This window comes from Salminus brasiliensis, chromosome 20 (assembly GCF_030463535.1).
Source record: "Salminus brasiliensis chromosome 20, fSalBra1.hap2, whole genome shotgun sequence".
Lineage (NCBI taxonomy): Eukaryota > Metazoa > Chordata > Actinopteri > Characiformes > Bryconidae > Salminus > Salminus brasiliensis.
Genome location: NC_132897.1, coordinates 17261616 through 17287456, shown reverse-complemented (window position 1 = coordinate 17287456; position 25841 = coordinate 17261616). Strand labels below are relative to the sequence as shown.

At 41.3% G+C, this 25841-nt stretch overlaps 1 protein-coding gene across 1 annotated transcript in view; it reads right to left on the bottom strand.

Moving 5' to 3' along the window:
* Positions 1-18970, bottom strand: part of rasgef1ba (RasGEF domain family, member 1Ba) — a 118818-nt gene extending 99848 nt beyond the window's left edge. The window contains exon 1 of the mRNA XM_072665056.1: positions 18739-18970. Within this exon, the coding sequence (XP_072521157.1) occupies positions 18739-18807 (69 nt within the window). The 5' untranslated portion in view covers positions 18808-18970. The remainder of the gene's footprint in view (positions 1-18738) is intronic.
* Between the last annotated feature and the right edge of the window lie 6871 nt (positions 18971-25841).

Genomic DNA, 25841 nt, shown 5'->3' with positions numbered 1-25841 from the left:
TTGTGGGTGAGGCCAAATTCCCTCCGTGTCCGACGCAAGTGGTGCATATGGTCGTCTTGTCTTGCTTGGATATGAAGGTAATAATGACAGTGATGTACAAAAGCATGTGTTCCTTCTGAGGTTACTGCTGAATAATCTAATTGTCAGACTTGATTTCCCCTCAAAATGTATAATTTTGAATACTGAGCAAAGACCAAAATCTGCTTTATTTTTTAAAAGAATAAAATCATATCATATTTTGAACCAAATCAATGAAAGCCAATCTGATCATGCATCCCTGCAGATTTCTAAAGATCATGGTGCAGTTTTGAACATGCCTGTTAATACTGCAGATAAAAGCTCAGCGTGGTGCAATGCGGGGTTCCTATTATTTCATCACAGGTTTGCTTTAGTGCTGTAGAGTGTCAGAACACTCTGCTCTATGACCAATCCGAAGGAGACAGAGACAAGAAACCTTCTTATCGACACTCCCGTCCAACGTCTTGGGCAGTCTCCACTGTTCATTTCTCCTCAAGAGCTTTAGAAGAGGATGAGGACTTTGACCTGTGCTATCCACCTACTACATTCAGTCAGATCGCCTTGTTCTTGTTACCTCTCCAGGTCGGAAAACGCTGCTGGCCTTAAAAAAAAAACGCACGTCATAACCCTCACCAGCAACCCACTCAACCTTACATGCACGCACACACACACACACACACCAGTCCATTACATGGAGAATGCTTTTAGTTTCACAGGATCACGTTATAAGCCTTGTTAAAAGCCCACGCACTCCCACACACACACAAATGCAGCAGCAACAACCCATCCTCCTCCTCCCTCCTCCTCCTCCTCCTCATTACCTAGAGAAAGCTAGCTAGCCTCTTAGACAGCGGTCACAATAGTGTGTGACACAGATTCTCCACGCTGGCCCACAAACACACGCGTCCAAAGCTACAAGCTGTAACTAGGCAACCAGGCCCTTCCAGAAAGAGGAGTCCTTATGTGGGCGCTACTTCAGCTTTCTAATAGCATGTCTGCTTCTTCACGAGCATCACCAGAAACAGCGCTTCACTGTGCCTTCAGTCACATCCATCCTACTGGCGCTATTCCCTTAAAAAAAAAGTGCTAAATGGCTCTTTGCTTGGATGTACGGTTCTAGATAGTAACTTCAATTGAATAACAGAACCTCTGTAGTCATTTTAAAAAGGTTCTTCACTCTCATTTAACAAAGGCATTGTTTAAAGAGCAAGCCACAGCTATTTAGGGAGTCCAAAGGGGCTCCTCTTCTATGGCATGGCTCAAAAAAAAAAGTTTGAATTTGAAGGCTCCAGAGTAATATTATATTTGTTTGATCCATATATCTAATATACAGAAAATGTGTTAAATATTAAAATATTATTGCAATACATCAACAATGTCACAAATTACTCGTTGCTGTTTATACTGTGGCCAATACCATATGTCCAAACTTCCAACTGCACTACCACTATGGCCCTGGGGTCGCGAGTTGGAGTACTGAGCCATACCGCTTTGCCATCAGCAGTCGCAGAGAGCACAACTGGCCGTCGTGCTATCTCCGTGAGGATAGATGGCGCTCTCTCCCCTTATCACTCTCAAGCACAGGTGTCTGTTAGCTGTTGCGGCAGGGCTGGGGATCTGGTACTACATCGGTTGGCTTTATGTTTTGGCTTTTATGTATCAGAGGAGACGTGTGTTAGGTCCTTACACTCCTAGTGTCGGGAGCATTGCTAGTGCCTCACAAACAGTGAGGTAACTGCCTGTGCCAAATCTAGGTGTAAAATTGCCGTAGTTCTGTTTATATTTCAGGCTATATTGACAACAGTGTAGAACCTCAGAATGTCAAGGCCTATGCCTAATAATTTCTTAGAACACCAAAAAAAGTTCATTCTTAATTAATGATGTTTGTATTTCAGTTTAGCATTGGTATTTGTATTGTAAACTGCATTGTATTGTAAAATTGTAAAATGCAACTTACCTTTCCCATTGGCTAGGGCATCAGGAGCCTTACATATTAGATTGCCCAATTAGATTACCCAAAAATATCTATGGACGTTTGCACTGTTTCCATGAACCCAATGAGTAACAATTTTAATTATCAATAATGTTGTCGGTGTAGCATAGTGGATAACACCACCTACTGTATAAGACGGGAGATCAGTTACCTGGCCATGCAAGTCCACTACGCTAATAAAGTGTGTGGATTTTATGAGATTTTGTGCTTATCTCCAATTGTTGGCCTGCCGGTCTTATGCAATTAATTAAGCAATCAGATAAACGTAATAGACTGTATAGCACAAATGTATAACTCATGACTCATTAGTTATCAATAGGGCATCCTATCAGCTGTCTTTCATCTGGTTTAGGAGGCAGAAGCCGAAGTAGAGCCGAAGGTTGGCGAAAATCAAAAAAAGGGTGCAGACTGAAGTGGTCAGGTGTGTGTGGCAGGAAGGTGAAGTGGTGGGAGTGATGGAGCAGAGAGAGAGAGAAGGATAAGAAAGAGAGAGATGACAAATAATTGAACAGTGTGTGCTCTTCTAGGTGTGTGTCTGCGCTGTAGTCGTGACTGAAGGGTTTAGGTGTTTGAGTGTTTTTTTGGTGGTACCTTATTTTGGCTCAGGAAAGGCACAGTGTGTTGAGTGTTTATGCAGCTGGTGGTCAGTCAGTGGGCTGTGGGCAGTAATGGACTCAGCTGCACCCTCCTAATTCTCACTTTATTAGCTCTCAGTGGGAGAGACAATGGAGCTCTGTTTGTCTTCACACGCCACGGATGAAATGTGACGCACAGGTATCAAAAACAGCACCCCACATAAACACACACACACACACACACACACACACACACACACACAAACAAAAACACTCCCACACAACCCAATGTACAATTCAGCACACAATTAGCCACTTGGTACTGAACAAGGAAGAAAATAATTAACATGATGCTGTATGATTTACTGTGTTATTTAATATAGCAAAAGTGGGTAATTTGCAGATAGTCAGATAGTCCAAGTCTGCTCTGTGATGATCAAGATGTTCAGAAAGCTGGTCATTCAGGACACAAATAACCCATGCTGCTTGTAAAGTATGGAGTTTGATGAACTAGCTGGTTTATGAGCATGACCAACTCGACCTGTTGACTAAACAGGTCAAGTCAGTCATACTGGTGCCTGGTAATTCTAGTTGACAAGCTTGGTCATACAGGTCAACCAGTGTATGCATGCTGCCATGGTGGTCAACTAAATTAGGAATACTTGCTGAATAGCTTGGTCAAGTTCATCCTTAAATTATAATATAAAAAACATACACTATGCAGCTCAGGTAGCTTAATCAGCAAAACTGCAATGTGACAAACATGTAACATAATTTGAATTTCATGATGAATGGACCAATAGGAATGCTCCAACATGACCTGGGTCATGTTGTTTTTATTTACTTTTCCAGTTAAGTTGCCATTTTGGAGATATAAGGCTTTGGTGTGACAGTGCCAACATTCTAGTTTTCAGGTTTGCAGTGCATGTCCGAACTGTTTACCCTGATACTAAAAACCAAAACTAAAAGTAAAACTAAAAAAATAAATAAAGAATAACAATGCAATCCACCTTATTTTGGAGTTGGTTTCTTCTAATCTTGTGGAGCTCCAGTACATTTTGAATCAAACAGTTTATGGTTGTATCATATTTACAGTAAATGCAGTATGTAGACTACTGCTGTAGAGGCTGATTATAAAGTGGCTTGCTGTGCTAACCCAACATCCAACAGGCTATTTAACCTTATTTAGAGCCGCCTAGAGCAAAGCTAACTACCTTTCCAACTAAACGCAGAAAGTTCAGAGCTTTGGGGCATTACATCTAAGACAGAAGAGGACCTGCGTATATGATTGACGGCATGGGGTGCTTCTTCTTCCAAAAATTGGGACACCCTCTAACTGCATGTTTATTATCACTGTGGGTGAAATCTACATAACTGGGAAACAAAAATAAAAATGACCACCCTCACTGTTTAATGGACAATCTTGGACCACTACATTTAGAGTAAGGAGAACAATTGTGTGAATGAGATTTTTCACCACATCACTACTATGTAATTTCACTCATAGTCTGAGCCCAAAACCTACTGGAGCATTACAGTCTAAAGAAACCTGCTTCCTCCATGGGCTATCACTACAAGCCATGTGTAGGTCTGGGGCATGAAATCCTTGACCCTTTAATGCCAAGTGTCAATCAAAACCATGACGGGAACAAATTAGCGCACCACAGAGCAAAAAAGATCCAATCAACACATGACACAAATGACAAGGACACGGGCAAATCAAGCGGTTCTATATGAACCAGCATCTGGGGCTTTGGCCAAAGAGATCATGAAATAGAGCCATGCGATCAATGCGGCCACATCATCTTCATGAAGTCCGTGCTTTCATTCGCTGGCTGTCCACATGAGCTGTTCCTGGGGTTTCTTTAGGGGTGCACAGCTAGTCAAGCAGCCAATTTCATTTATTTACAAAATCAGTGATAGGAAGTTCTGTGACTTCCTGTGAATTTCCAGTTTGGCCGTTTCAGATCAGTGTGTTCATTCTGCCTGCAAAGTGCAAGCTTTCGGTTTTAATGGACAAAAAGTATTGGGACACTTGCTCATTCATTGTGTATTCTAAAATCAAGCAGTAATTGTCTCTACTGTCCAGGACAGGCTTTCAGTGCTGGCTGTTCAGTGACAAGAGCATTAGCAAGGTCAGGATGCTGGATGATTACCACCTCACCTCAACTCCAACTCAACACTCATCCAAAAGTACTGGATGGAGCACCATCATTCCAGAGAATGCTGGAGGGGGGCTTAATACCCCATCTAACCCACACCTGCCATGGGCTAGAGGCACAGTGCCAAAAGGAGTGTCCTACTGTATTGGCAATGCTTCTTTCAAGCAACTTAACTTACTGAAAGCATTCAGTAGAAGGTGTGTCCACAATTACTTGGTGTACATAGTGTATATTACTTCCCCTTAAACCTAAACACCTGTATCCCCTGGCAGCAGATCTCAAGCAATCAGACAGCACTAATCTAGCTTATACTATTCCTTAATCACTAATCCCAAGTATTTGCATTTTACCGCGTTAGCTCCCTTCGTTTAATGAGTTTTTCACTCCCCTTTGTAAAATACTCATGATCACAAAAAGCCATAAGACTTAACATGCATGTGATTACAGCACATCCCCGCAGAGAACGGGGAAGACGTGTTCCTCCACTGCACACACTCATTGCGTACACACTCATTTCTATTCATGGGAATGAGACACAGTGGGAATACATAGCAGCCTAGACATATTTGTTGAGGGGTTGCCGACATCATAAGGATTCTGCTTGGGCTGTTTGTTAAGGACCAGCAACTCAGACAGGCTACTTGGCTCACTTCTGCATTTTGATGGCAAAGATACTACAAGGAAGACCTTTACTTTTTTCTGCTTTATTGGGGTCCTTTCGAAGGTCAAATTACCTTCTGTTTCTCATTCATAAGTTTACCTAAGCAACACCTTATCGAGAGCTTTGAAACTTTTATAGGTGCCTTAAGTGATGCCATAGAAGATCCATGCTTTTAATAGAGACGTGCGAGTGGGGAAAAATCTTTATATGCTGGTTCTTTAGACCCGCACTGTTACGTAGCGGTCAGTGGGCGGACCCAAGCGCACAGGTCTTGGTGGTGATTTGTTTTTTGCACTGTGGGTGGAAAGTTGCTCCCAGTCAGATTTAATACTGTAACCCTGGCAGGGGAGGTCCAACACCCTAGAACCCTGCACCCCCAGCAAGCACAGGTAATCGGTGCAATTGCACACCTTAGAATAATGAACTGAAAAAAGGTGGGAAAACTGAACAAAGCTAAGGACGGTTAGCAGTAAGAGAAAGGGAAACTGACTGCATTATATTTACACTGCAGAGACGTGCTGTTCGTCACCAGGTGTGGCTGGTTGGCACTGATTACCCCTAGGACTTCTAGGAATTGTAGTTCCCTTGGGTAACAGTGCCTCGCCGCCGTCGCCTTCTGCTGGTAGGCAGCAGCACACACAGACCCCTTACACTCCTTGGTTCTTCTGACATCGTTCAAGGAAACATTTGAGGCATCTTTACCTTTGCAACCTTCAGCAGTCTTAGCCAAGCTTCTGCGGCGGTTACATCTGAAATAGTAACTCAGTACTCAGCTGGCATACTACTCCCTCTAGTACGAGTCTCTTTGATGACTCTCGCTCCGTGGCTGGGAAGGTAGCGTCCCGTAAGCTGGCGAGAGCTGAGCTTTTAAAGCTGCCAGGTGCTCCTTCTAGGACAAGCTCCATGACAAGCTTGAGCTCCAGCTGATTAGCTGAGGAGCCCAAACCGGCAACGCCTTCCTCCCGCCACAACAAGTATGCTTGGGTAGTAGCTATCAGTCTGTACTTAAGCTACAGAGCAGTGGTACTTTCACTAGTATGTAGTACACAGTATGCAGTACTGGATGCATCTAATGTCTATATTGCATCAGTACATCAGTACACCAGTATTGCTACCACTCGTTTTTTTTTTTTTTTGTAATAATAATAATAATAATAATAATAATAATGTGACATTATATTTTGCTCTATTTTTAGTAAAAATTCACAGTATACTGTACATTTAATCATAGTACCTAAACACATAAAATACTGTGATTTGTATTAATTGTATTATTAGCTGCTATATGTGTTTACCACAGCAAATATTAGATTATTTTAACAGGCATTACTGCATTTCTTTTAACACCGTGAATTAAGAACAGTAAAATAATGATATACCCTTAATATACCCTAATTAATAACAACATAATTTTTAACATTAAAATCAAAACCACATGTCGCTAGCTAGCTAGAAAAATACACAAATGTTAAACTTCCTGTCCGAATAGTACAGTGTACAGTTTTGGTTAAGATGTGTACACTGGCTTACTAGCTTAGCTAGAATTACATAGCAGGGCAGTAGAAAGGCATACCCAATATACGCCAAGTTAACATTCATTACTACATTCAATTTGTATAAACTGAAGGACGTATTGGGTCCTATTTTCGCCTCTTATTTAATTAATCATGGGTGTGTTTCGGGTGTAATGTGCAATAAAGCAATCAGCGTGCCACTTGCCGTTTCCTTTAAGAGCCAGACGCAGTCTGAATTTGGCGGATTGCTATTTCAATGGTGCTAAGCGGGGTATGTGCGTGCGTTGGGCTGCACACGCCTGTGTTGACAATTTGCTGCCAAGATAGCAACGGATGTCTGACTGTTGATGTGTGCCTGGGTTGTTTTCAGTCAGTGGAGCTCCTGTTCTTTCCATTGCCAAGATAACAATATGCCAGAAAATTGAGCCCAAAGCTTTCAAAGCCCCTTTAATGTTTGGTATAATGCTACATATCATGTAATGTTATGGAGGATTTAAAGACGTGCTTCTGTCTGTGTGAAAATAACTGGCGTCACTAATAATTGGACAATGTATCATTAGTACCCATATACCAAAATACCTATATTGTGATTTACATGATAAAATATGTTTACTGTAGCATTCACCCGCCTGTGATGCTTTACAGATCTACAGTAATAGGTTGTATTCAGGTTCTACGATATCAATTTGTTCATTATACAGTAGTAATGCTGTATAATGTATGGAAAAGTAACTTTTAAGTGGATCTGATCCACTCATCAGAGGCTTTTGAGGAAGCTTGTGGAGTCCAGCTGGAGTGCATGCTGTCATTAAAGCAAAAGGGACACTAAGCGTTTAGATGGTTGTACTTTTGTAACTTCAACCTTTGCTTTAGAAACAAATGCAAAATAGAAACATCACCCTAGCTGTATTAGACTTCTTGGCCCCACTGTATTAATACAGAACCTTAAGACAGAACCTATTAGCATTGCTCACAATTGCAAACCATTGGAACCATGAAACCACCCTAAGCAGGTTCTTCTATAGCATTGCTCTGACCTTGGATAATGCTCCAGCTCTAACCATCGTATCTGCTAAAGAACGACAAGTCCAAAAGCATCAGCAAGAGGAGTTAGACAGTTCATAGACGGTCTGATGTCCTGTCAATGTCTGCTCACCTCCAGCCTGACTAGCTCTGAGCATCCCCTGACAGAGAGCCAGCAAGCAGTTGCAGCGGCACTCTTCACAGCCATCGTCTGATGACGAGAGGTAGGTGGACAAACGGGTGACTGTTGACACTGACCTCAGCGTAGCTGGCTGTGGAGGAGGCGCAAGCCAAAACCCATGCCAGATACTGCTAGACGGACCAGCTATTGCAAGCCATCGCCATTCCAAACCTTATATCTGTCCTGTACTGCCGAGATATCATCCTTCTCACTCCTGTCATCTCAGAACAACCACTAGTCTCAGAACAACAACTACACTATATGTCCAAATGTTTGTGGACACCCTTTCTAATGAATGCATTCAGCTACTGCCAAATCAACAGGACTCTCTGGAGCAGACAAACATGAACCTACTGGCACCTACATGCCTCCTAATGCCAGGTTGTGGGCTAGAGGAGTATAAAGCCCCCGCCCCCGGCATTGAGCTGTGGAGCAGCGGAAGAACAGTGTTCTCTAGATTCCACTACTTTTGGGATAAAATGGCAATGAGGTGGGGTGGTGATCATCATCCAACATGCTGACCTCACTAACACTCTTGTGGTTGAATGCAATCAGGTTGTCATAGCGATGCTGCTACAAACGCAGGTCAAACTCCTTTTTAACACCCTTGATTTCGGAAGAAACCTAGACAAAGCAGGTGTCCCAATACTTTTGTCCAAGCTTAGTTTGTGATTTGCTGTGGTCCAAACAAAGACTCTAGGAACAAATTAGGGAAAGAAGAGGGCCCCCTTGTGGCTGATTAGGTTTCATTAAAAGCCACGGCTAAAAAGAAGAGGCTTGGAGTTGATGCTAATTAGCCTAATACTGCCATAAGCGCACAGTCCATATGCTAAAACAGCTCCACACCAAGAAAGCAGGGAGAGGATCCATTGGAGGGACGTCAAATGTTTATTAAAATCTCTTTGGCAAACACCTTTTTTTTTATAGCTTCAATTCCCTAGCTCTCCTTTCCACAGTGCTGAGATCCTCTCTGATTAGCTTGTTATAAGTGAATGACGTGTCCCTCTTCAGAGACCTAGAGGCTGACGATTCCGAACACGGGCGGCTCAGGCCTGGGCTTTTGTTCGCGACTAACGAGACACAAAGAAGATTGACACATGGCACAGGGAGGAGGAGGTGGTCTCAGAGGGAAGCACTGTTTGTCGAGATTAGGCTGTGGAAACAAACCACAGCTTTTGCTGTGTAAATACCTTGAAGGTATATTGCATCCAAACATGCTAGCCTTGGTAATTCAAAATTTAAGTCAGTAGGGCTCAGTTAGCATAATCACATTAGCTGTTCTCCACTGCTAATCAACTTAGCTTTTTGGGCAAAGCATTCCTTTAAGGGCAAAAAAAAAAACCCAAAAGCACAACCACGGTGAATGCAGATACATGGGTATAACTCGATCTTGAATACAAATCAGCCAAATTAATGCGTACCGACCGTGCTTAGAATTTATTCAATAGATCATCACTGACCAGAAAATCTACAAAATATTAGACAGGTTAGGCCTACCTAAACAAAGGTCAAATCAGATCAATTCCTTGATTCACACACACACACACACACATATACATATATATATATATATATATATATATATATATATATACACACATATACATACATATACACACATATATATATATTTTCTTTCTTTCTTTCTTTGCTTTCCATAGTGTCTACAGTGACAGCAGACCTCCGGTATTAATCTCATGCTAACGCTACAGCTTTCAGCTTTTCAGACAGAGTGATCCATTACCCTCAAGTCAAATATCTGTCATTAACATGGAAATTGCTTCAGATAAAAGACACTGAAGGTCAATTAACAGCTTTAAAAGAGACAGAAAGAGATAAGCCCTTCAAAAGGCCTTTCATCAGAAAATTACAGTGCCGACAGCTCACAAAACGGCCAAAGCCTGGAGAATACATATGGAAATTATTATATGTTATTATATGTTACTATGCTAAACACCTATAATGCTTTCAGAGTTTCAGGGCATGTATGAATTTTCTAAAAAAAAGAAAGAATGAATGAATGAATGAAGTCCCTACAAGCAATCCTTTGTTCTCGTGTCAGTTTAAATTGCTTGGCAGAATGACAGGAGTACTGTATAATTGAAGCAATCCTTTTGCCCCTTAAAAAAATGCTTTGTTCCAAAAAGAGGCTTCAAATCTGTCCAGAAACATTCTTACAGTTAACCCAGCTGTTGGGGTTAATTACTGTATTAAAATGAGCCCTTTTGGCAATGACAATCGAGGAGCTGCAGCCTAAGACGTGCTCAGACAAAGAGCTGGGCTAGGTTACATGACACCTGACATACTCCAAGTCCTAGTACAATGACAACTGGGATTTTTTTTTATGCAAGATGGGAAGAGTGCATCTTTATCATACCGGGGAACCACACTGCCCTCTCCATAGCGGATTACGATTCAATTTCCCCAGCCTGGCAAGCGCACCACACTACGTCAGTAACAAATGGCAAGACCCCTTACATTACATTCACTTACACTTACCTGTGTGTCATGATTCAAATGCAAGTCTCTCTGGATAAAACCATCATTCGAACAGCATGAATGTAAACCGCAAATAGTGGATAAAAACAGAGGTTCACAGCAAACTCCTCTTGGCAAATTCTGAGTCTTCATGAGGTCAACCATTTGCCCAAGAGTTGAATGATACAGAAGACAAAGCATACTGCGATTATACCGATATAACAAATACACAATAGCTGGCCAACACACGGAATCCTTAACCTGCTTGAGAAGGATTTTAGAGACAATTCTCAAGCTGCCTATTACATTTCTAGCGTGTCAATTAAGGCCTGACGAGTTTATCAAGTAAAGTGAGACTTTTGCGCATGTCATAATAATTCATATACATTTTAATTTAATCAAATCTAAAGTATTCGTGCATTGATATTTGCAAAGATGTAGTGTTTTTAAATACAATTTATGGACAAAAGTATTGGGACACCTGCTCACTCTGTTTCTTGCTAAATCAAGGTTATTAAAAAGGAGCTTATCCTGCTTTTGTTGGAGTAACTGTCTCTACTGTCCAGGGAAGAAGAAAAAAGAAGGCTTTCTACTAGATTGTGGAGGAGCATTGCTGTGGGGATTTTATTTTATCCGGTGACAAGAGCATTCGTGAGGTCAGGATGCTGGATGATCACCACAGTATTTACTTCATTTCACCAAGCATGGGGTTTCGCCCATTTCCACCGAAACACCATTCTGAATAGAAGAACCAAGAATGGGAACGAACATACTTAAAAGTACCACAATGCCTAGAAGTTGTTTTTTAACAATGGCAACCAAAAACCAAACCTGAAGTGCTGCTGATGGGCTTCAGATACAAGCTATGAAGTGCACGCTCTGCACTATTACCCTTTCATTTCTTCTTCTTCGTCCTTATAAGCAGTCTGCTTGGTAAGACAACTGCTACCACGCAGCTTTTTGTTGTAAATATGGAAGTGAAAACCTTAACTCTGCTTAATTTGACATTTCTAAACTTTCAGTGGGGAGTTTGTAGCAAGTGTTTCTTCTTAGAAGAAGAACTAAGAGGAATGAACAGGGGCTTAACTGTCTGAAGAGAAACATGCTAGCATGGCACTGTAATATTAATATTACAGCATTACTACCAGCAGCACAAACTTCAAGTGCAGACCTCGGGACTAGGTCCAATTCACCAGATGAACTCGCTCGTCATGCAACAACTATAGCATCACCTGCAGATAGTGCCGTCCCTGTGTGCTCTTTTTCCCTGCGGCCCCTTTTCTTCTTCTACTGTTTAATGGGTGACTATAGCCGGCCTCAACTTCCTATAACGGGTCAGAAAGTCCGAACCATCCAAAGAAGTGTTTACACACTTCACCAATGAACAGAACCGTCTCTTTTGGTCCGACCAGATTTTAGCCTTTTGGCCTAGACCGTTGGCCGAGGCACCTTTCACACCTGCTATTTCAGGTTGGCCCAGACCTAAAGTCTGAATGTTCAGACCCAAACATCTGAGTGTAGCCTATGCTTTAAAAATAAGCTTCCCACCCTGAACAATTAACAATCCATACAATGTGTATATTTCTTTTTTGACTGATGTATCAGGTAGAATGAATTGAGCAGCTGGCAAAAAGAGTCACGTTAGAATCGCATTGGTGAGTCAAGTCCAAAAATAGGTTGTAAGATTTCAGTTGAACCTAACCAGAAAGCTATGCACCAATTATGTGTACAGTGCTGTATGAAACAGCTCAATATCCTCAAAGGTCATTTGCCGCCAATATTGTTCCTGGAGCGAATTTCACCAAGCAGTGGTCTACTTAAGTCTTTAGCGGTTAGTCCTCAGTATGCAAATGCATGCACGACTACATGAAGAATATGCTAATCAGAAAGCAGGTAGAGACTGAGAAAACTGATCTCATATGCCAGTAAGGAGATGTCAGGGTACTGCCTGCCCTTGAACATGCACATCTAGTGCTATATGAATATGGGAGAATAAAAAGAGCGGCTACACTGCACTCTTAAATGGTATTACTGTGTCTATTAGTCCATTAGAACTGGACACAGTAGGGCGATTTGTAAGCTAGAAGACATTTTGATATCTTTGGTGCTTCGAGGTCATTTTGGACGAATAATAAGGCAGCCCTTTGATGGAAACCCAAGGTTATTAAGAAAATACTATCCTGGACCTAAAACATAAAAAATATTCCATATTTCTTTCATAAAGAGTATCAATACATTTCCTGACTTTATTTCAGTTTCTATCTCTTTTCTTGCCATGAGCTTATTTATCAACAGCACACACAACAACAGGTGTCACATATGAAAGCAGTGGAATTAGTAGCAGAATTAAGGCCCTGAGCTAGAGGCTTCACCTTAGAACTGTCACACTGCTGCACATGAGTAGTATTTTGAGCAAATGTCGAGATGTACAGTCTAATGAAACTGTATAAAAGTTTCTAGGAAGAAATCGGAGGAGCATCTTGGAAAAAACACACACACACATATATCAAACCATATATACATCTCCCTCCCTCTTTCCACCCACCCTCACCCTCTTATAGGTACCATAGAGAGCATCCTGAACAGCTGCATCACTGCCTGGTTTGGGACCTGCACAGTCTCTGACCCTCAAGACTTGAGAGGCAGAGAGGATCATCAGAGTCTGTCTCCCCTCCGTCATGGACATTTACACTGCCCGCTGCATCTGCAAAGCAACCAGCATTGTGGATGACTCCACCCACCCTTCACACAGACTGTTTTCCCTGCTGCCATCAGGAAGAAGGTACCGCAGCATCCGGTTCAACATGACCAGACTCTGCAATAGCTTCTTCCCTTAAGCCATCAGACTTCTCAACTCCAGAGACTGAACTGATGTTTTTTCTGTTGCACGCACACACACACACACACATGCACACACACACACGCACACACACACACGCACACACACACACCTTAGAACACACGCACACACACACACGCGCACACACACGCACACACACGCACACACACGCACTCTTTCTCTTATTCACCAACCATTTTGCACTAATAACTATACTACCTCACTGGACTCAATATTTATTGCACACTGCATAATTTGCACACTACCCCTAAATTATTTATTAATCTCTGTCTGTACTGTGTTGTGTTGTCTGTCTGCACTTGTACTGTGTTGCACTTGTGTTCTGTATGCCCTGTGTCTATGTTGCACCAGGGTCCTGGAGGAACGTTTCGTTTCACTGTGTACTCTGTATGTAGTTGAAATGACAATAAAAACCCTACTTGACTTGATATATATAAAGTGGTTTGGACTGGGGAGCCATGCAGAGTTTGCCAACAGGCTAAGATACAGTCGGATCAGCTTTCTGAGGTTTTGATTTTAGCACGCTTTCTCAAACAGTATGTGTGTCTTCAATACATTGCCTGAGAGACTGGGAGGGGGAGTATGACTAGAAAGAGCCACCAGAAAGAGGCTTCAAAGCACAGGGTCCGCTGGGTGAACCTCTCTGTGAATTTGCATAATCACAAAGAGGCAGCCGATTTGATCATACAGTAGATACACTACATATGTAAATGAATTACGTACCCATCTAAAATAAAGAGCAATATTACATTCCTTATAATGGACCTAAAGCTCCTCCTTCCAGTCTAACATCTGATACATTTCCATCTCTAACTTCCATGTCCCACAATAAAGATCCCGTTTGCATCTCATCACCTGGTCATGTGACTAGTATCTGGCGTTTACACTTGGTAGTCAAATGCGTCTCCGGTTAGCCAGACTAAAATCCGATTGCTATGTGGAATGGAATATGCAAATTCACTGATTGAGCAGCAGTTATTACTAGTGATTCGGTTTTTGTTGGAGAGATGGAGGTGTTCCAGAAAAAATGCAGCTGTGGTATTTCTGTCGTGTTGTATAATATTTCCATAAGAAATCTAGATCTATTCTATAGATAGTATATAGTATAAATGACTATCTTTAATACAGTGAGTAACCTTCAGGGCATTCTATTGCTCCAGAAAGGACCTAATCATTTTTGTCTGTAGTTCACTTCCATAAAGATACATAAAACAAACATGGCCTCAGGGGTCACCTGAGGTCACCTCGGCCAAGTCAATTATCTGAGGATGGTGTATATGACGACGAATACACAGTCCTACAGCTTCTCCCACTAACAGCCAGTCCTAAGCATTACCATACATGCATTTTAGAAGATGCCATCAGACAGCAGTTAGGTAGTGTTTTATCATCCATCAGCCCCTTAATCATTCCAGTAGTATCGCAGGGTACCATCCAAATGGTGGCTTTGGATGCATTAGAAATAGACAGTGAGGTACCCACAACTGGCACATAATTCCACATAACCATAAGTATAATAATATCCAGGCATTTAGATGCAGCTAATCTCTTAGCCAAGCATGACTGACACCTGACTCAAGCTTGATACTGCATTACAGCAAAAAATAAACACACAACAGCAGCTCTGTCTGGACCATGAATGCTTACGCAACATGTAATCCCCAGGATAATGTGGAGTTTCAGACAAATAATCCAGTCTTCCAATGTAAATAAATCTAAAATTATCACAGACTGTAACACCACAGCCACAACACGTATAGAATGCTGAATGTAAAACAAGGTGAGCCTACGATGATCATATTGTTATGATATCAAATGCAAACTAAAGACAATTATCAAAAGTAACAGTATGAGGAAGGACTTAATGTTATGGTATAATTTCATTTTCCAAGCAGGGCAAGCTAGTGCTTCTTTCTTTTTGTTGCATTAACTCCACATTAAAGCAGCAGTCCTTTTTCATTTAAATTTAAATCTGTAGTATTCTTGAATGAAGAGGGGAGAAGGATATTTTAATAAATGGTATCAGTATGCATTTCTGACCATTCCTGCAACGTCTAATATATATATTTTAAAAACAGAGTGGTCTGGTAGGTTTTCGCAGAAGCTTTTGTGGCCTTGTCCCATGTCGTTACATGCCTTTATAAGAGAATCTGGCCCTTTTTGTTGGTTCCTCAAGCAACTGCTACCTACTAAAAGACTACCTACCAAACCAGACAGCCACACATTTTGTTTGTACCTGCATCACAGTGTAGTACAATACAGTTTGATTACCTGTCTAGCAACTTAGACCGGTTAGCTTTCTAACACAGTTTTTTTTTGCTTTGATTTCGAGTGCTAATTCAGTATTTTATATGGTTTGATGGTGATGATGGTTGGTAGGGTTAAGACTGGCTTATATAATTTATTTCTTTGTTAGATTAGACGTTATCTGAACTGTAATACTGTGATCATGATAGGTGAATATAGAATGGACAGATGAAAACGGTGGCTATTTTGAAAGGTGAGCGAGGGCAGTTATGAGGTTACTGAGAGGACACAGCCCAGCCAGAAGAGGTAGCTGGCAACAAGCCAGTTCCTATCCCAACTGAGTGTGTGTATGAACTGTAGATATGTAGTGTCTGTTTCTGTCTGTGTGTGCATGTGTGTGTGTGTGTGTGTGTGTGTGTGTGTGTGTGTGTGTGTGAGTAATGCAGAGCAGACCTCCTGGTGGGTGCCAAACAAGGGACTACAGGGTGCTAATGAGGACCGGAGCAAAGCCAAGGCCATATCCAAAATCTCTACAGCCATACTGATCCTGCTTTCGTCCACCCACCTCAGTGCTCTCCCCATTTACTGCCGATGTGTTTGTGTGTGCACAGTCAAGCACACAGCAGCGCCATTAGTTAGTCTGATAAGTGTTTGGTCTGAACAATAATCAGTGCTTGACGAGACGAGCCAAAAATGGCGCTTTTAAAATGGACTGTGACAATTATTTCTACAGTCGATTAGTCCATCAAATATTTGCTGTGTTCAGGAGAGGCAGCTGTCTAATTGGTCACTGCCTTCAAAAATACCTTTCTCTCTGAGCAGCATTTTAACAGAAAAGGACTCTAGAAGAGTCACAGTGTCATAACGTCCATTGCCCCTCGTAAAAAAAAAAAATATGCCTCGTACTCAGCCTAAAACATTAGAAAAGCTTAAGTTCTCTCCTGTGTCTCTCCTTTTATTTGTGGAAACTACGTGTGAATAGGGCTGTATCTGAATTTTGCCAGTTAAATTGGATTTGGCCATTATTTGATTACATATTAGGCAGTAAGTAAACCGTTTTGAGGAGTTTTGGAGGTTGATGTGGTGGAATCTGGGAAAATGAGCAAGCTTGACAAGTGGGGTGTTCCCCGGTATGCAGTGGCCAGTACCTACCAAAAGTGGTCCAAGAGGGGACAACCAGTGAACCAGCGACAGGGGTAGGGGCACCTAAGGCTCACTGATGCAGTCCATGGAGGCCCAACCTCACAACTTACAGGATGTAGAGAATCTGCTGCAAACGTCTTGGTGCCAGCCGGATACCACAGGACTTCTTCAGAGGTCTTGTGGAGTCCATTCCTTGTTGGGTCAGAGCTGTTCTGGCTGCATGGGGGTGGAGGGGGGTCATCACAATATTAGATGCCTTAACATGCAACTGGAAAGGAATCCAGAAATAAAAAGAATATAATGATGTACGTTTTGTAGAAAGTGACACATATACTAAACAGTCAACAATGAAGGACAGGAGGGAGGCATGGCAGGATTCTGAAGAGAAGGCTGATCTGACGGCCTCATCTAGATCCAGCCTGAATTCTCTCTTATATAACAGCTTGGACTCTAATCTCTCAGCAAAGCTGTGCAGCAATTATTCTTTACTCACTGTAGCGGCGGTTATGGATGGATTACGGTCGTCCGTGACACATATCTGAAATGATTTAATACCGCGCCGGCAGCTCTTCCATACTCGCACACTGATTTGGTTGATGAAAAGTCTTGTCCAGGGGGAGATGGGAAGGGAACAGAGTATAACGAGGGCAAAACTGAACATGGGCAAACAAGCCGGAGGTTGAGAGGGCAGGACAACGCACAAACGTGCATAGTAACTTGGACAGAGAATGCAGGATAAATGTATCGTAGGCATTTGATGAAGATGTAAAGCCTGATTGAAGCCAACAGTGATTTGATGACTATGGTATCAAACAATTAAAGACCTCACCATGTTCCAATATGGGTGAAGAAAGCAGATGTGGCAGGTCCTTGTTTTTTTTTTTTTTTATGGCTGCAGAATGCTATAATCAGATGTTAAATGTAAGGTAGCTATACCCCCCATCACTGTTGCTTCCTCCTCCTCTATTAAAGATTATGTCATTATGGTAGTATAATTTTTAAAATATCAACCAGGCCTTGGATGGCACGTGGTACACTTGTATGATGAAATAACAGTGCTGATTACTGTGCATTGCCTCTCATAACCTCATAAACGTGCCTATGCAATGTGTGAGACTGACACAATACCCTTTCGTTCCCAGGTACGACAGAGAAAAGCAGGGAAATCCCAGCATCTGCCATCTTACTGCAGGTGAAGCGTTTCTGACACACTGACCCAAATACTTACTGTGAGCTCCTTCCCTCGCTTGCTCGTTCGCTGGCTCTTTCCAGTCAACATTTAATTACAAAAAGCTCCTCTGGCTCGGTTTGCGAGATGAGCTGGGGGATGTAAATGAACTGAAAAAAAAAAACAGGCTGGAGACAGATCACTGTGCTCAAACCTCTCAACACTGGTTCTGAAAGGCTGAAACTGGAGGTTAGTGTGTGTTCATGATGGCTTCTGCTATACGAACAACTTACTAAATAGCTTACCTGAAGGTAAACATCACTGACATATATTGACATGCTAGTTATAGGTTGGCTTTCCATACCTTAAAGTTTGCCAATGCAGAAGTTAAACCTAGGGCTCTGTAGCTCTATATCATTTGAGCTGGCATTTGTAAGATTTAGCTAATAGTTAGTTAATTATATTATTTTGTGCATTTTACTCATGATATCCATGGCCTCATGATGTACTGGAGCTACAATAGGGTTCAATTAGGAGTCATTTTAACAGATAAAACAGAAAAAACACAATCATTTCATATGGAAAGTGTCATGCTTCTGAATTGAATCTAGCTATATCTCCCCAGATCTGCTCAACCCCCTGCTCAGGTGGTCTGGATGCAGCCCACAGGACAGAGAGGACCACTCAGTCTGGTGTCTGTCTGTGGAGCTCTTACCTCGAACATGGGAGAGGAGCCCTTCTCTGGTAGAGTACATCCCAGCAGCTCGGCTAGAAACTTTGCCATAAAAGTGTGTGTGAGTCTTCCCTCCACAGCCTGGACAGAGAGCGGTGTCTTCTCGGCTTTCTCGGAGGTGCAGGTAGCTCCCCTTATGGATCCGCTGTCAAAGAGTTTTGCAGTGGAATTCTTTGTTCTTCCAGTAAAACCAGTAGCTACCCTTCTCCTCCCCATCAACAACTCCCCTCTGTGCAGTCGACCCGCCTGTCTGCACGGTCGCCTCACCGACTCTCTGTGCTCTGAGGCTCACACACACACACACACACATATATACACACACACACTGGTTGAACGAAGCTGTTAGCAGATAGCATAGCATACGGTGCGCTCCTGCCGGTGTGTGAGGAGAAGTGGGCGGGGCTTGAGGGCGCTGAACGTGTCGGACCTTACTGACAACAGAGCACCTCAAGCTGTGCAGTGGTCAGTACCTCCCGAAGGTGGTCCAAGAATCCAAGACAAGTCCAAGACAACCAGTCACCTCACAACTTATAACGTCTTGGTGTCAGACAGCACAGGACTCGTTCAGAGGTCTTGCGGAGTCGATTCCTTGATGGGTCAGAGCTGTATTGGCAGCACAAGGAGAGTGGGGGGGGGGGGGGGGGGGGGTGTGGGCTGTGGGACCGTCACAATATTGATGATCATTTAATTTCATAGAGAAACTCGAAGATCATTTTTTATCCTTATCTTTCTATTATTATTATCTATTTTTACTGTCAATTATGTTCTTTACTATATTTATATAATTTATATGTGTAAAGATTTTCAAGATTTTCAAGATTCTTTCTCTCTTTGTCGTAATGTATTTATTTTTATAGAGTGTACATTTATAGAGTATTGTATATATTTCTTTTATAGAGTGTTTATTCTTACATAAACTACTGGGATCAATAAAGTATTTCTGATTCTGAGTCTGATTGTGATTTTGCCCATTTTCCCAAAAATATTTGTGAAAGATTTGTACCTCAAATGTCTTGTTTATCGCTGTGTTGAATGACTACAGAATTTGCCCCTATATATATATATATATATATATATATATACCTAGACCTAGCCAGGCTAAGTACAGCCTCCACACGGCGGGGTTAGTTTTCCCACACTGGCTGATTCTCAGTCTGCGATCTTGTCTGTACTTGAAACGTCATCAGTTGCATCCAAAGTTCATCAGGACGTGACTTGAGTGGACTTGGCACAGCCAAATATCCCAGAATGCATTATGCACCACGCTGCTGTTCCAAATAATATTAGACTATAATAATATAATAATAATAATAAAAAATAATTATAATATAATATATTTTGTCATGTATTTCTAACATTAAACACATAATTAAACTGTCATTTAAAAAGCCATCTTTCAAAATGGCTTAAACAAAATATACATATATATATATGTATGTATATATACATATACATTGCACTTTAAAAGTGATTTACCTCAATACTAATTGGCAGCGGCTAAACCTTACCTAAATTAATGGGACTCTTTCACAAATTTCTAGCACAAAGGTCAAATCAGAAGGCACAAAAAATATTTATTTACTGTGGAGTTTTGTTTTCCCAAGGATAACGCTGTGTAATTTGGCTCAAGAAGGGGTGGATCAAATTCACAGCATTTCAAGTTTCTAAACTGACCCAGGCTTGTAATCCACATGTGAATACAGCTACTTCAGTGAGTGAAGTGAAATAAGAGATGAGGAAGTCATTCATTCAGAAATAGTCCTTTCATCTCCTTATACGTCGCCTGTAATCATATCCCTCTTGAGCTATCCAGTGATGGGTTATGGCTTGTTTATCTGAACATAAGTAATGAAATCCCTGGTAAAAGTCCCATTTCATAGAGTTATTCTCAACCATTAGGTAAAATCAAATTAAGTGCGTTCATTTCTGCCAGGTAGTTCCAGGTAGCGCTGCTGTGAGGACATTAGTATTCACATTGTTTGTGAATTGCTATCTGGAGCATGTTGTATTTTTTACTTGCAGAATGGTCTGACTACTGTCGTCCCAGTGTGCAGCTTCCTATATTTGTTGGCTCACACTTTGCAGTTTTAATAAGGCACTAAGGTCTTCAGTGAATGTCACAGAGTTGCTGCAGGCTGATGGTTAAAACCAAATGTGTGTCTGCCTGTGTGCTCAGGGCTTTTTAAGGGACTGCTTAGGGTGTGTGTGTGTGTGATCATGCATAATACATTCAGAGTGCCTAGGCAAGGGGTACTAACAACCACTCACTGAATTGCCAGGCCTTCGTTCATGTTTTAACCATGTTCCTATGCCCAAATCAAATGAAATTATTTAACGTTCCCAAATGTTCACAGACCCTTTTCTATTAAAGTTACATTGCCACTGATTCCAGAGAAAGCTGTGATAAATGTGTAACCAGGAGAAGAAGACAGATCTTTTAGGCTCTAATCTAAAGTCTAAGGCTGTATTTTGTGTGGTCCAAAATAAGAGGACTACCTGTCTGTCTTTATGTCTGTCTATCTATCTATCTATCTATCTATATCTATATATATATGTCTGTCTGTATGTCTGTCTATCAATCTATTTATCTATCTATTTATATATATATATATGTCTATCTATATCTATCTATCTATCTATCTATCTATCTGTATATCTGTCTGTCTGTATGTCTGTCTATCTATCTATCTATGTATATATCTATGTCTATCTATATCTGTCTATCTGTCTGTCTATCTATAGCTATATATCTGTCTGTCTGTCTGTCTGTATGTCTGTCTATCTATCTATCTATGTATATATCTATGTCTATCTATATCTGTCTATCTGTCTGTCTATCTATATCTGTCTGTCTGTCTGTCTATCTATCTATCTATCTATGTATATATCTATGTCTATCTATATCTGTCTATCTGTCTGTCTATCTATCTATCTATCTGCTTATAGGTCTATCTATATCTGTCTATCTGTCTATCTATAGCTATATATCTGTCTGTATGTCTATCTGTCTGTCTGTCTATATCTTTATATCTGTCTATATCTATATATCTGTCTATCTATCTATCTATGTATATATCTATGTCTATCTATATCTGTCTATCTGTCTGTCTATCTATATCTGTCTGTCTGTCTGTCTGTCTGTCTATCTATCTATCTATCTATCTATATCTGTATATCTGTCTGTCTGTATGTCTGTCTATCTATCTATCTATCTATGTATATATCTATGTCTATCTATATCTGTCTATCTGTCTGTCTATCTATCTATCTATCTGTTTATAGGTCTATCTATATCTGTCTATCTGTCTATCTATAGCTATATATCTGTCTGTATGTCTATCTGTCTGTCTGTCTATATCTATATATCTGTCTATATCTATCTATCTATCTATCTATCTATCTATCTATCTATCTATCTATCGGTCGGTCTGTCTGTCTGTATCTGTATATCTATCTGTCTGTCTGTCCATATGTCTATGAGTATATTCATCTATCTATTTATCTATCGATCTACTTACCTACCTATCTATCTATAGTTGTTATATACTATATATATAGAGAGAGATATGTGTGTGTGTGTGTCTATCTGTCTATGTATATCTATATATCTGTCTCTCTGTCTGTATCTATTTATCAGTCTTTCTGTCTATCTATCTATCTATCTATCTATCTATCTATCTATCTATCTATTTATAATGTATGTATGTGTGTATGTATGTTTAATCATGAGGCACAGTCTACCTTTTGATATAGCAGATCAATCTACAATACATATACTAGTATGCATATACTAGTGCATCCTAAAAAAAATATAATTTTGTAATATTTTGTATTCATTTAAAAACATATTCCAAGCCTTTTTCAGATCAGTAGGAATTACTGATACTCAGAATCAGAAATGTAGTCAGTGGTTGTGGATAAGAAGAGCTGAGGTGGAGTGAGGAAGGGTAGTAGTATGGTGGGAGATACATGCTGTGTGCATAATCTGATGGTGTAGCGTTATCAAAGTTGTAAGAAATCTGGCAAAATCCTGCGAAGTGAGTTTTGGAGAGGAGTGTTTCAGGGATGCCAGACTTCACTGTTGAGCATTCCGGAAGTGTCAATGGCTTAATTTAGCAAAACCCTGACAAAGGGAGGTGCCTACCTGAAAACCCCTGTGAGGAGCTTGCAGCACAGTGGGTGGTGAGCATACGGATGAAGGGGATGGGTTGTATTTGGTGTATTTGGTGTGTTTTTTTTGTTTTTTTTGTTCTGTTCTGGTAATGTTTCATTACAGTAGTGTTTCATTTATTCATAGGTCTGATGGAGGCAGTCAGTGTTTGGCACTGTTCAGATGTTACTGAAGCCCAGGTTGCTTTAATAGTAGCCTTCAGCTTGTCTGTATTGCTGGGTCAGGTGTTTCTCATCTTCCTCTCGACAATACTCCATAGATTCTCTATGGGGTTCAGGTGTGAAGAGTTGGCTGGTCAATCAAGCACAGAAATATCATGGTCAGCAAACTGTTTGGTAGTAGTTTTGGCACTGTGGGCAGGTGCCAGGTTCTGATGGAAAATGAAATCGGCCTCTCCATTAAGCTTGTCAGAAGATGGAAGAATGAAGTGCTCTAAAACCTCCTGGTTTTCTTTGCCTCTACACTCTTCCAAATTAAATTCAACAAGTAGTTCCTCTGAAAGGAGGCCTTTTTGAACCACTGAGCAACAACCCAGTTCTTGCTCTCCTTAGCCAAGGTCGGATACTTCTGAAGCTGTCTCTGGTTCAGGAGTGGCTTGATATTAGGAATGCAGCAGTTGTAGCTCCTTTTCTTGGAGATTGTGGCTATTGATGTGCTGACACTAGCCTCAGTCCAAGTTCTTAAATCAACTCTTCTTGCCAATCCTTTTAGAGCCGTGGTCATCCCAGTTACTTGTGCCACTTTTCCTACCACATTTTATCTCCCAGGCAACTCTCCATTAATATACCCTCAACAAAAAAAAAACACTCTGCGAACAGCAATGACCTTCAGTGGCTTGGTCATGGACAACTGTCAAGTCAGCAGTTTTTCCCGAATGATTGTGGCTGTATGTGATAAACTAGACTAAAGGGATTTGCGGTTTAATTCCAAATGAAATATTCTAATAATCAGACATACTGGATTTCTAATTTATACTGGTCAAGGTTTACAAAGGTCACGTTTACCTTTTTGTATTTTACATCCATTTTTGTCCGTTTTTAGTTTTCTCCATCTTTTGAACCTTCTAGCTGCCCCATACCTTGTGTAAATGCTCCAAACGGACTTGGAATAAAATCTTTCTACATTGACTTCCATTAAAAGTTGAAAAGCTTTTTTCCTCCTCCTCTAAAGTTGTTGTTTTGGAAATGCATGTTTTTCATTGGACAGTGACAATTCAGCTTAAAACAGCTTAACCCCACCAACTTATGCTGAATTCATAAGTAGTGTTTCAGCTCGGACAGAGATCATTTATACAAATCGGTCTTAAAGGCACAGTCAAAAACACAGACCAGACTTTAATCCCAATAAATAAACAGGTATTGGAAATCCATTGAAGTCTATGAGGCCTTTAACAGGTGGCAAGAGTGTTCCCGCCTTTTCTATAAAGTTATACTTTCAAAGATGTACGACTTTCTTACAGTGGAGCCAGGATGCTTGAGAGGGAGACATATGGGGATCTTTTTTGATGACAAGTGGTTGCTTTTGAATGCAGTTCGTCGTTCACGCAAGCACCTTATCATCAGCGTCAAGGGCCTCCTCTGTGGACAGTGACCTTTCAGGATCCCATCACACAATGGCACATGCTCTCCATGAGGGCGGAGATGGTGTGATGGCATAATCTGCCTCATGGGTTATAGCTTTAGGGATTACCCTTTCATTCTCAGCTTTCTAATAAATAGCACAGACCCATGTGGAATTTGCTCTGCCGCCGCCGCTTTGCTATTTTGGTTCAGGGCTCGGAAGATGCTTGCCAGTGCCCTGAACTCACTGCTGATATGGAAATGTGCACGCACTGCAACTGCTGGCAAATGTGGCCAAATGACCACCATTAGTGTTACACAGACGTGTGCTGAGGAAATAAATAAATAAATAAACATCAATCCGATATGTAGCTTTTGAGGAACGCACGCTGAGCTGAATGCTCCTTGGATTATGTGTCATTGTCCAAATTGGTTCTTTAAGTGCACCTGAGCCATTTTTGCTATTGTGCTACGTTCGGTAGTGGCAGCCAAGGCGTCTTTGTGCGATACAACCAGTGCCAGTTTCTCTGGTTGCCAAGCAGCCGATAAAGAGAAGTCTCCAAGGTAAGGCATTAAACTGAGGCGAAACACTATGTAGCACATGTCACGCAGCAAACTGCAGCGCAGTGTATTTTGCATTACAGAGATCTAGCCTGTTCAAGGCTGGATGGGGTTTGGATGGCATATTGTCTCTACGTTCAGCAAATACCGCTGGCAGACAACCGATAAAGCGCCATTTAAACCTCATCAAAGGCTCTCCTTCGGTTTATTCAAAGCAAATTCAATTTCAATTCAATTTTTCAACATGGCAGCAAGGCCACTACAGCCTCCCACAAAGGCAACAAACAGAGTCCACTGTTTCCTCAAGGCCAATTCAATGAATGATGCAACATTACAGCTCCAGGTAATGCATCTCAAGTCCCGCTGAGGTGGAGAGGTCCGGCTGCCAGTTGGAATGGTCCCAGTGCTCGGTGGTCTCAATAAGACTTGACTAGTAGAGGCATGGGCTTCATTTGTGGTGAGGGGACAGTAAGCATCATTTTGGAGACATTTGACCTTCTAAAACATGTTTACTGTCTGACCTTTGATTTATCCATTTTGCACTGGAGTTACAAGGCTAATGTAGCTAACAAGCTTATAGGCTAGGATGACCATATTTTGTTTTTTTGTTTTTTTTAAATGAGAACACTGGGGACACACAGGCGTCCAATGTGGTTAGGCCGCTGTGGCTGTGGTCTACAAGTAATCATAAGTTTGGTAGGATCATGGCAATGTGTGTCTAAGGGTGGGATACAAGTTAAATACATCTAAATACATCTAAATCCATGCGACTGTCATGGCGTGCTAGGCCAGAG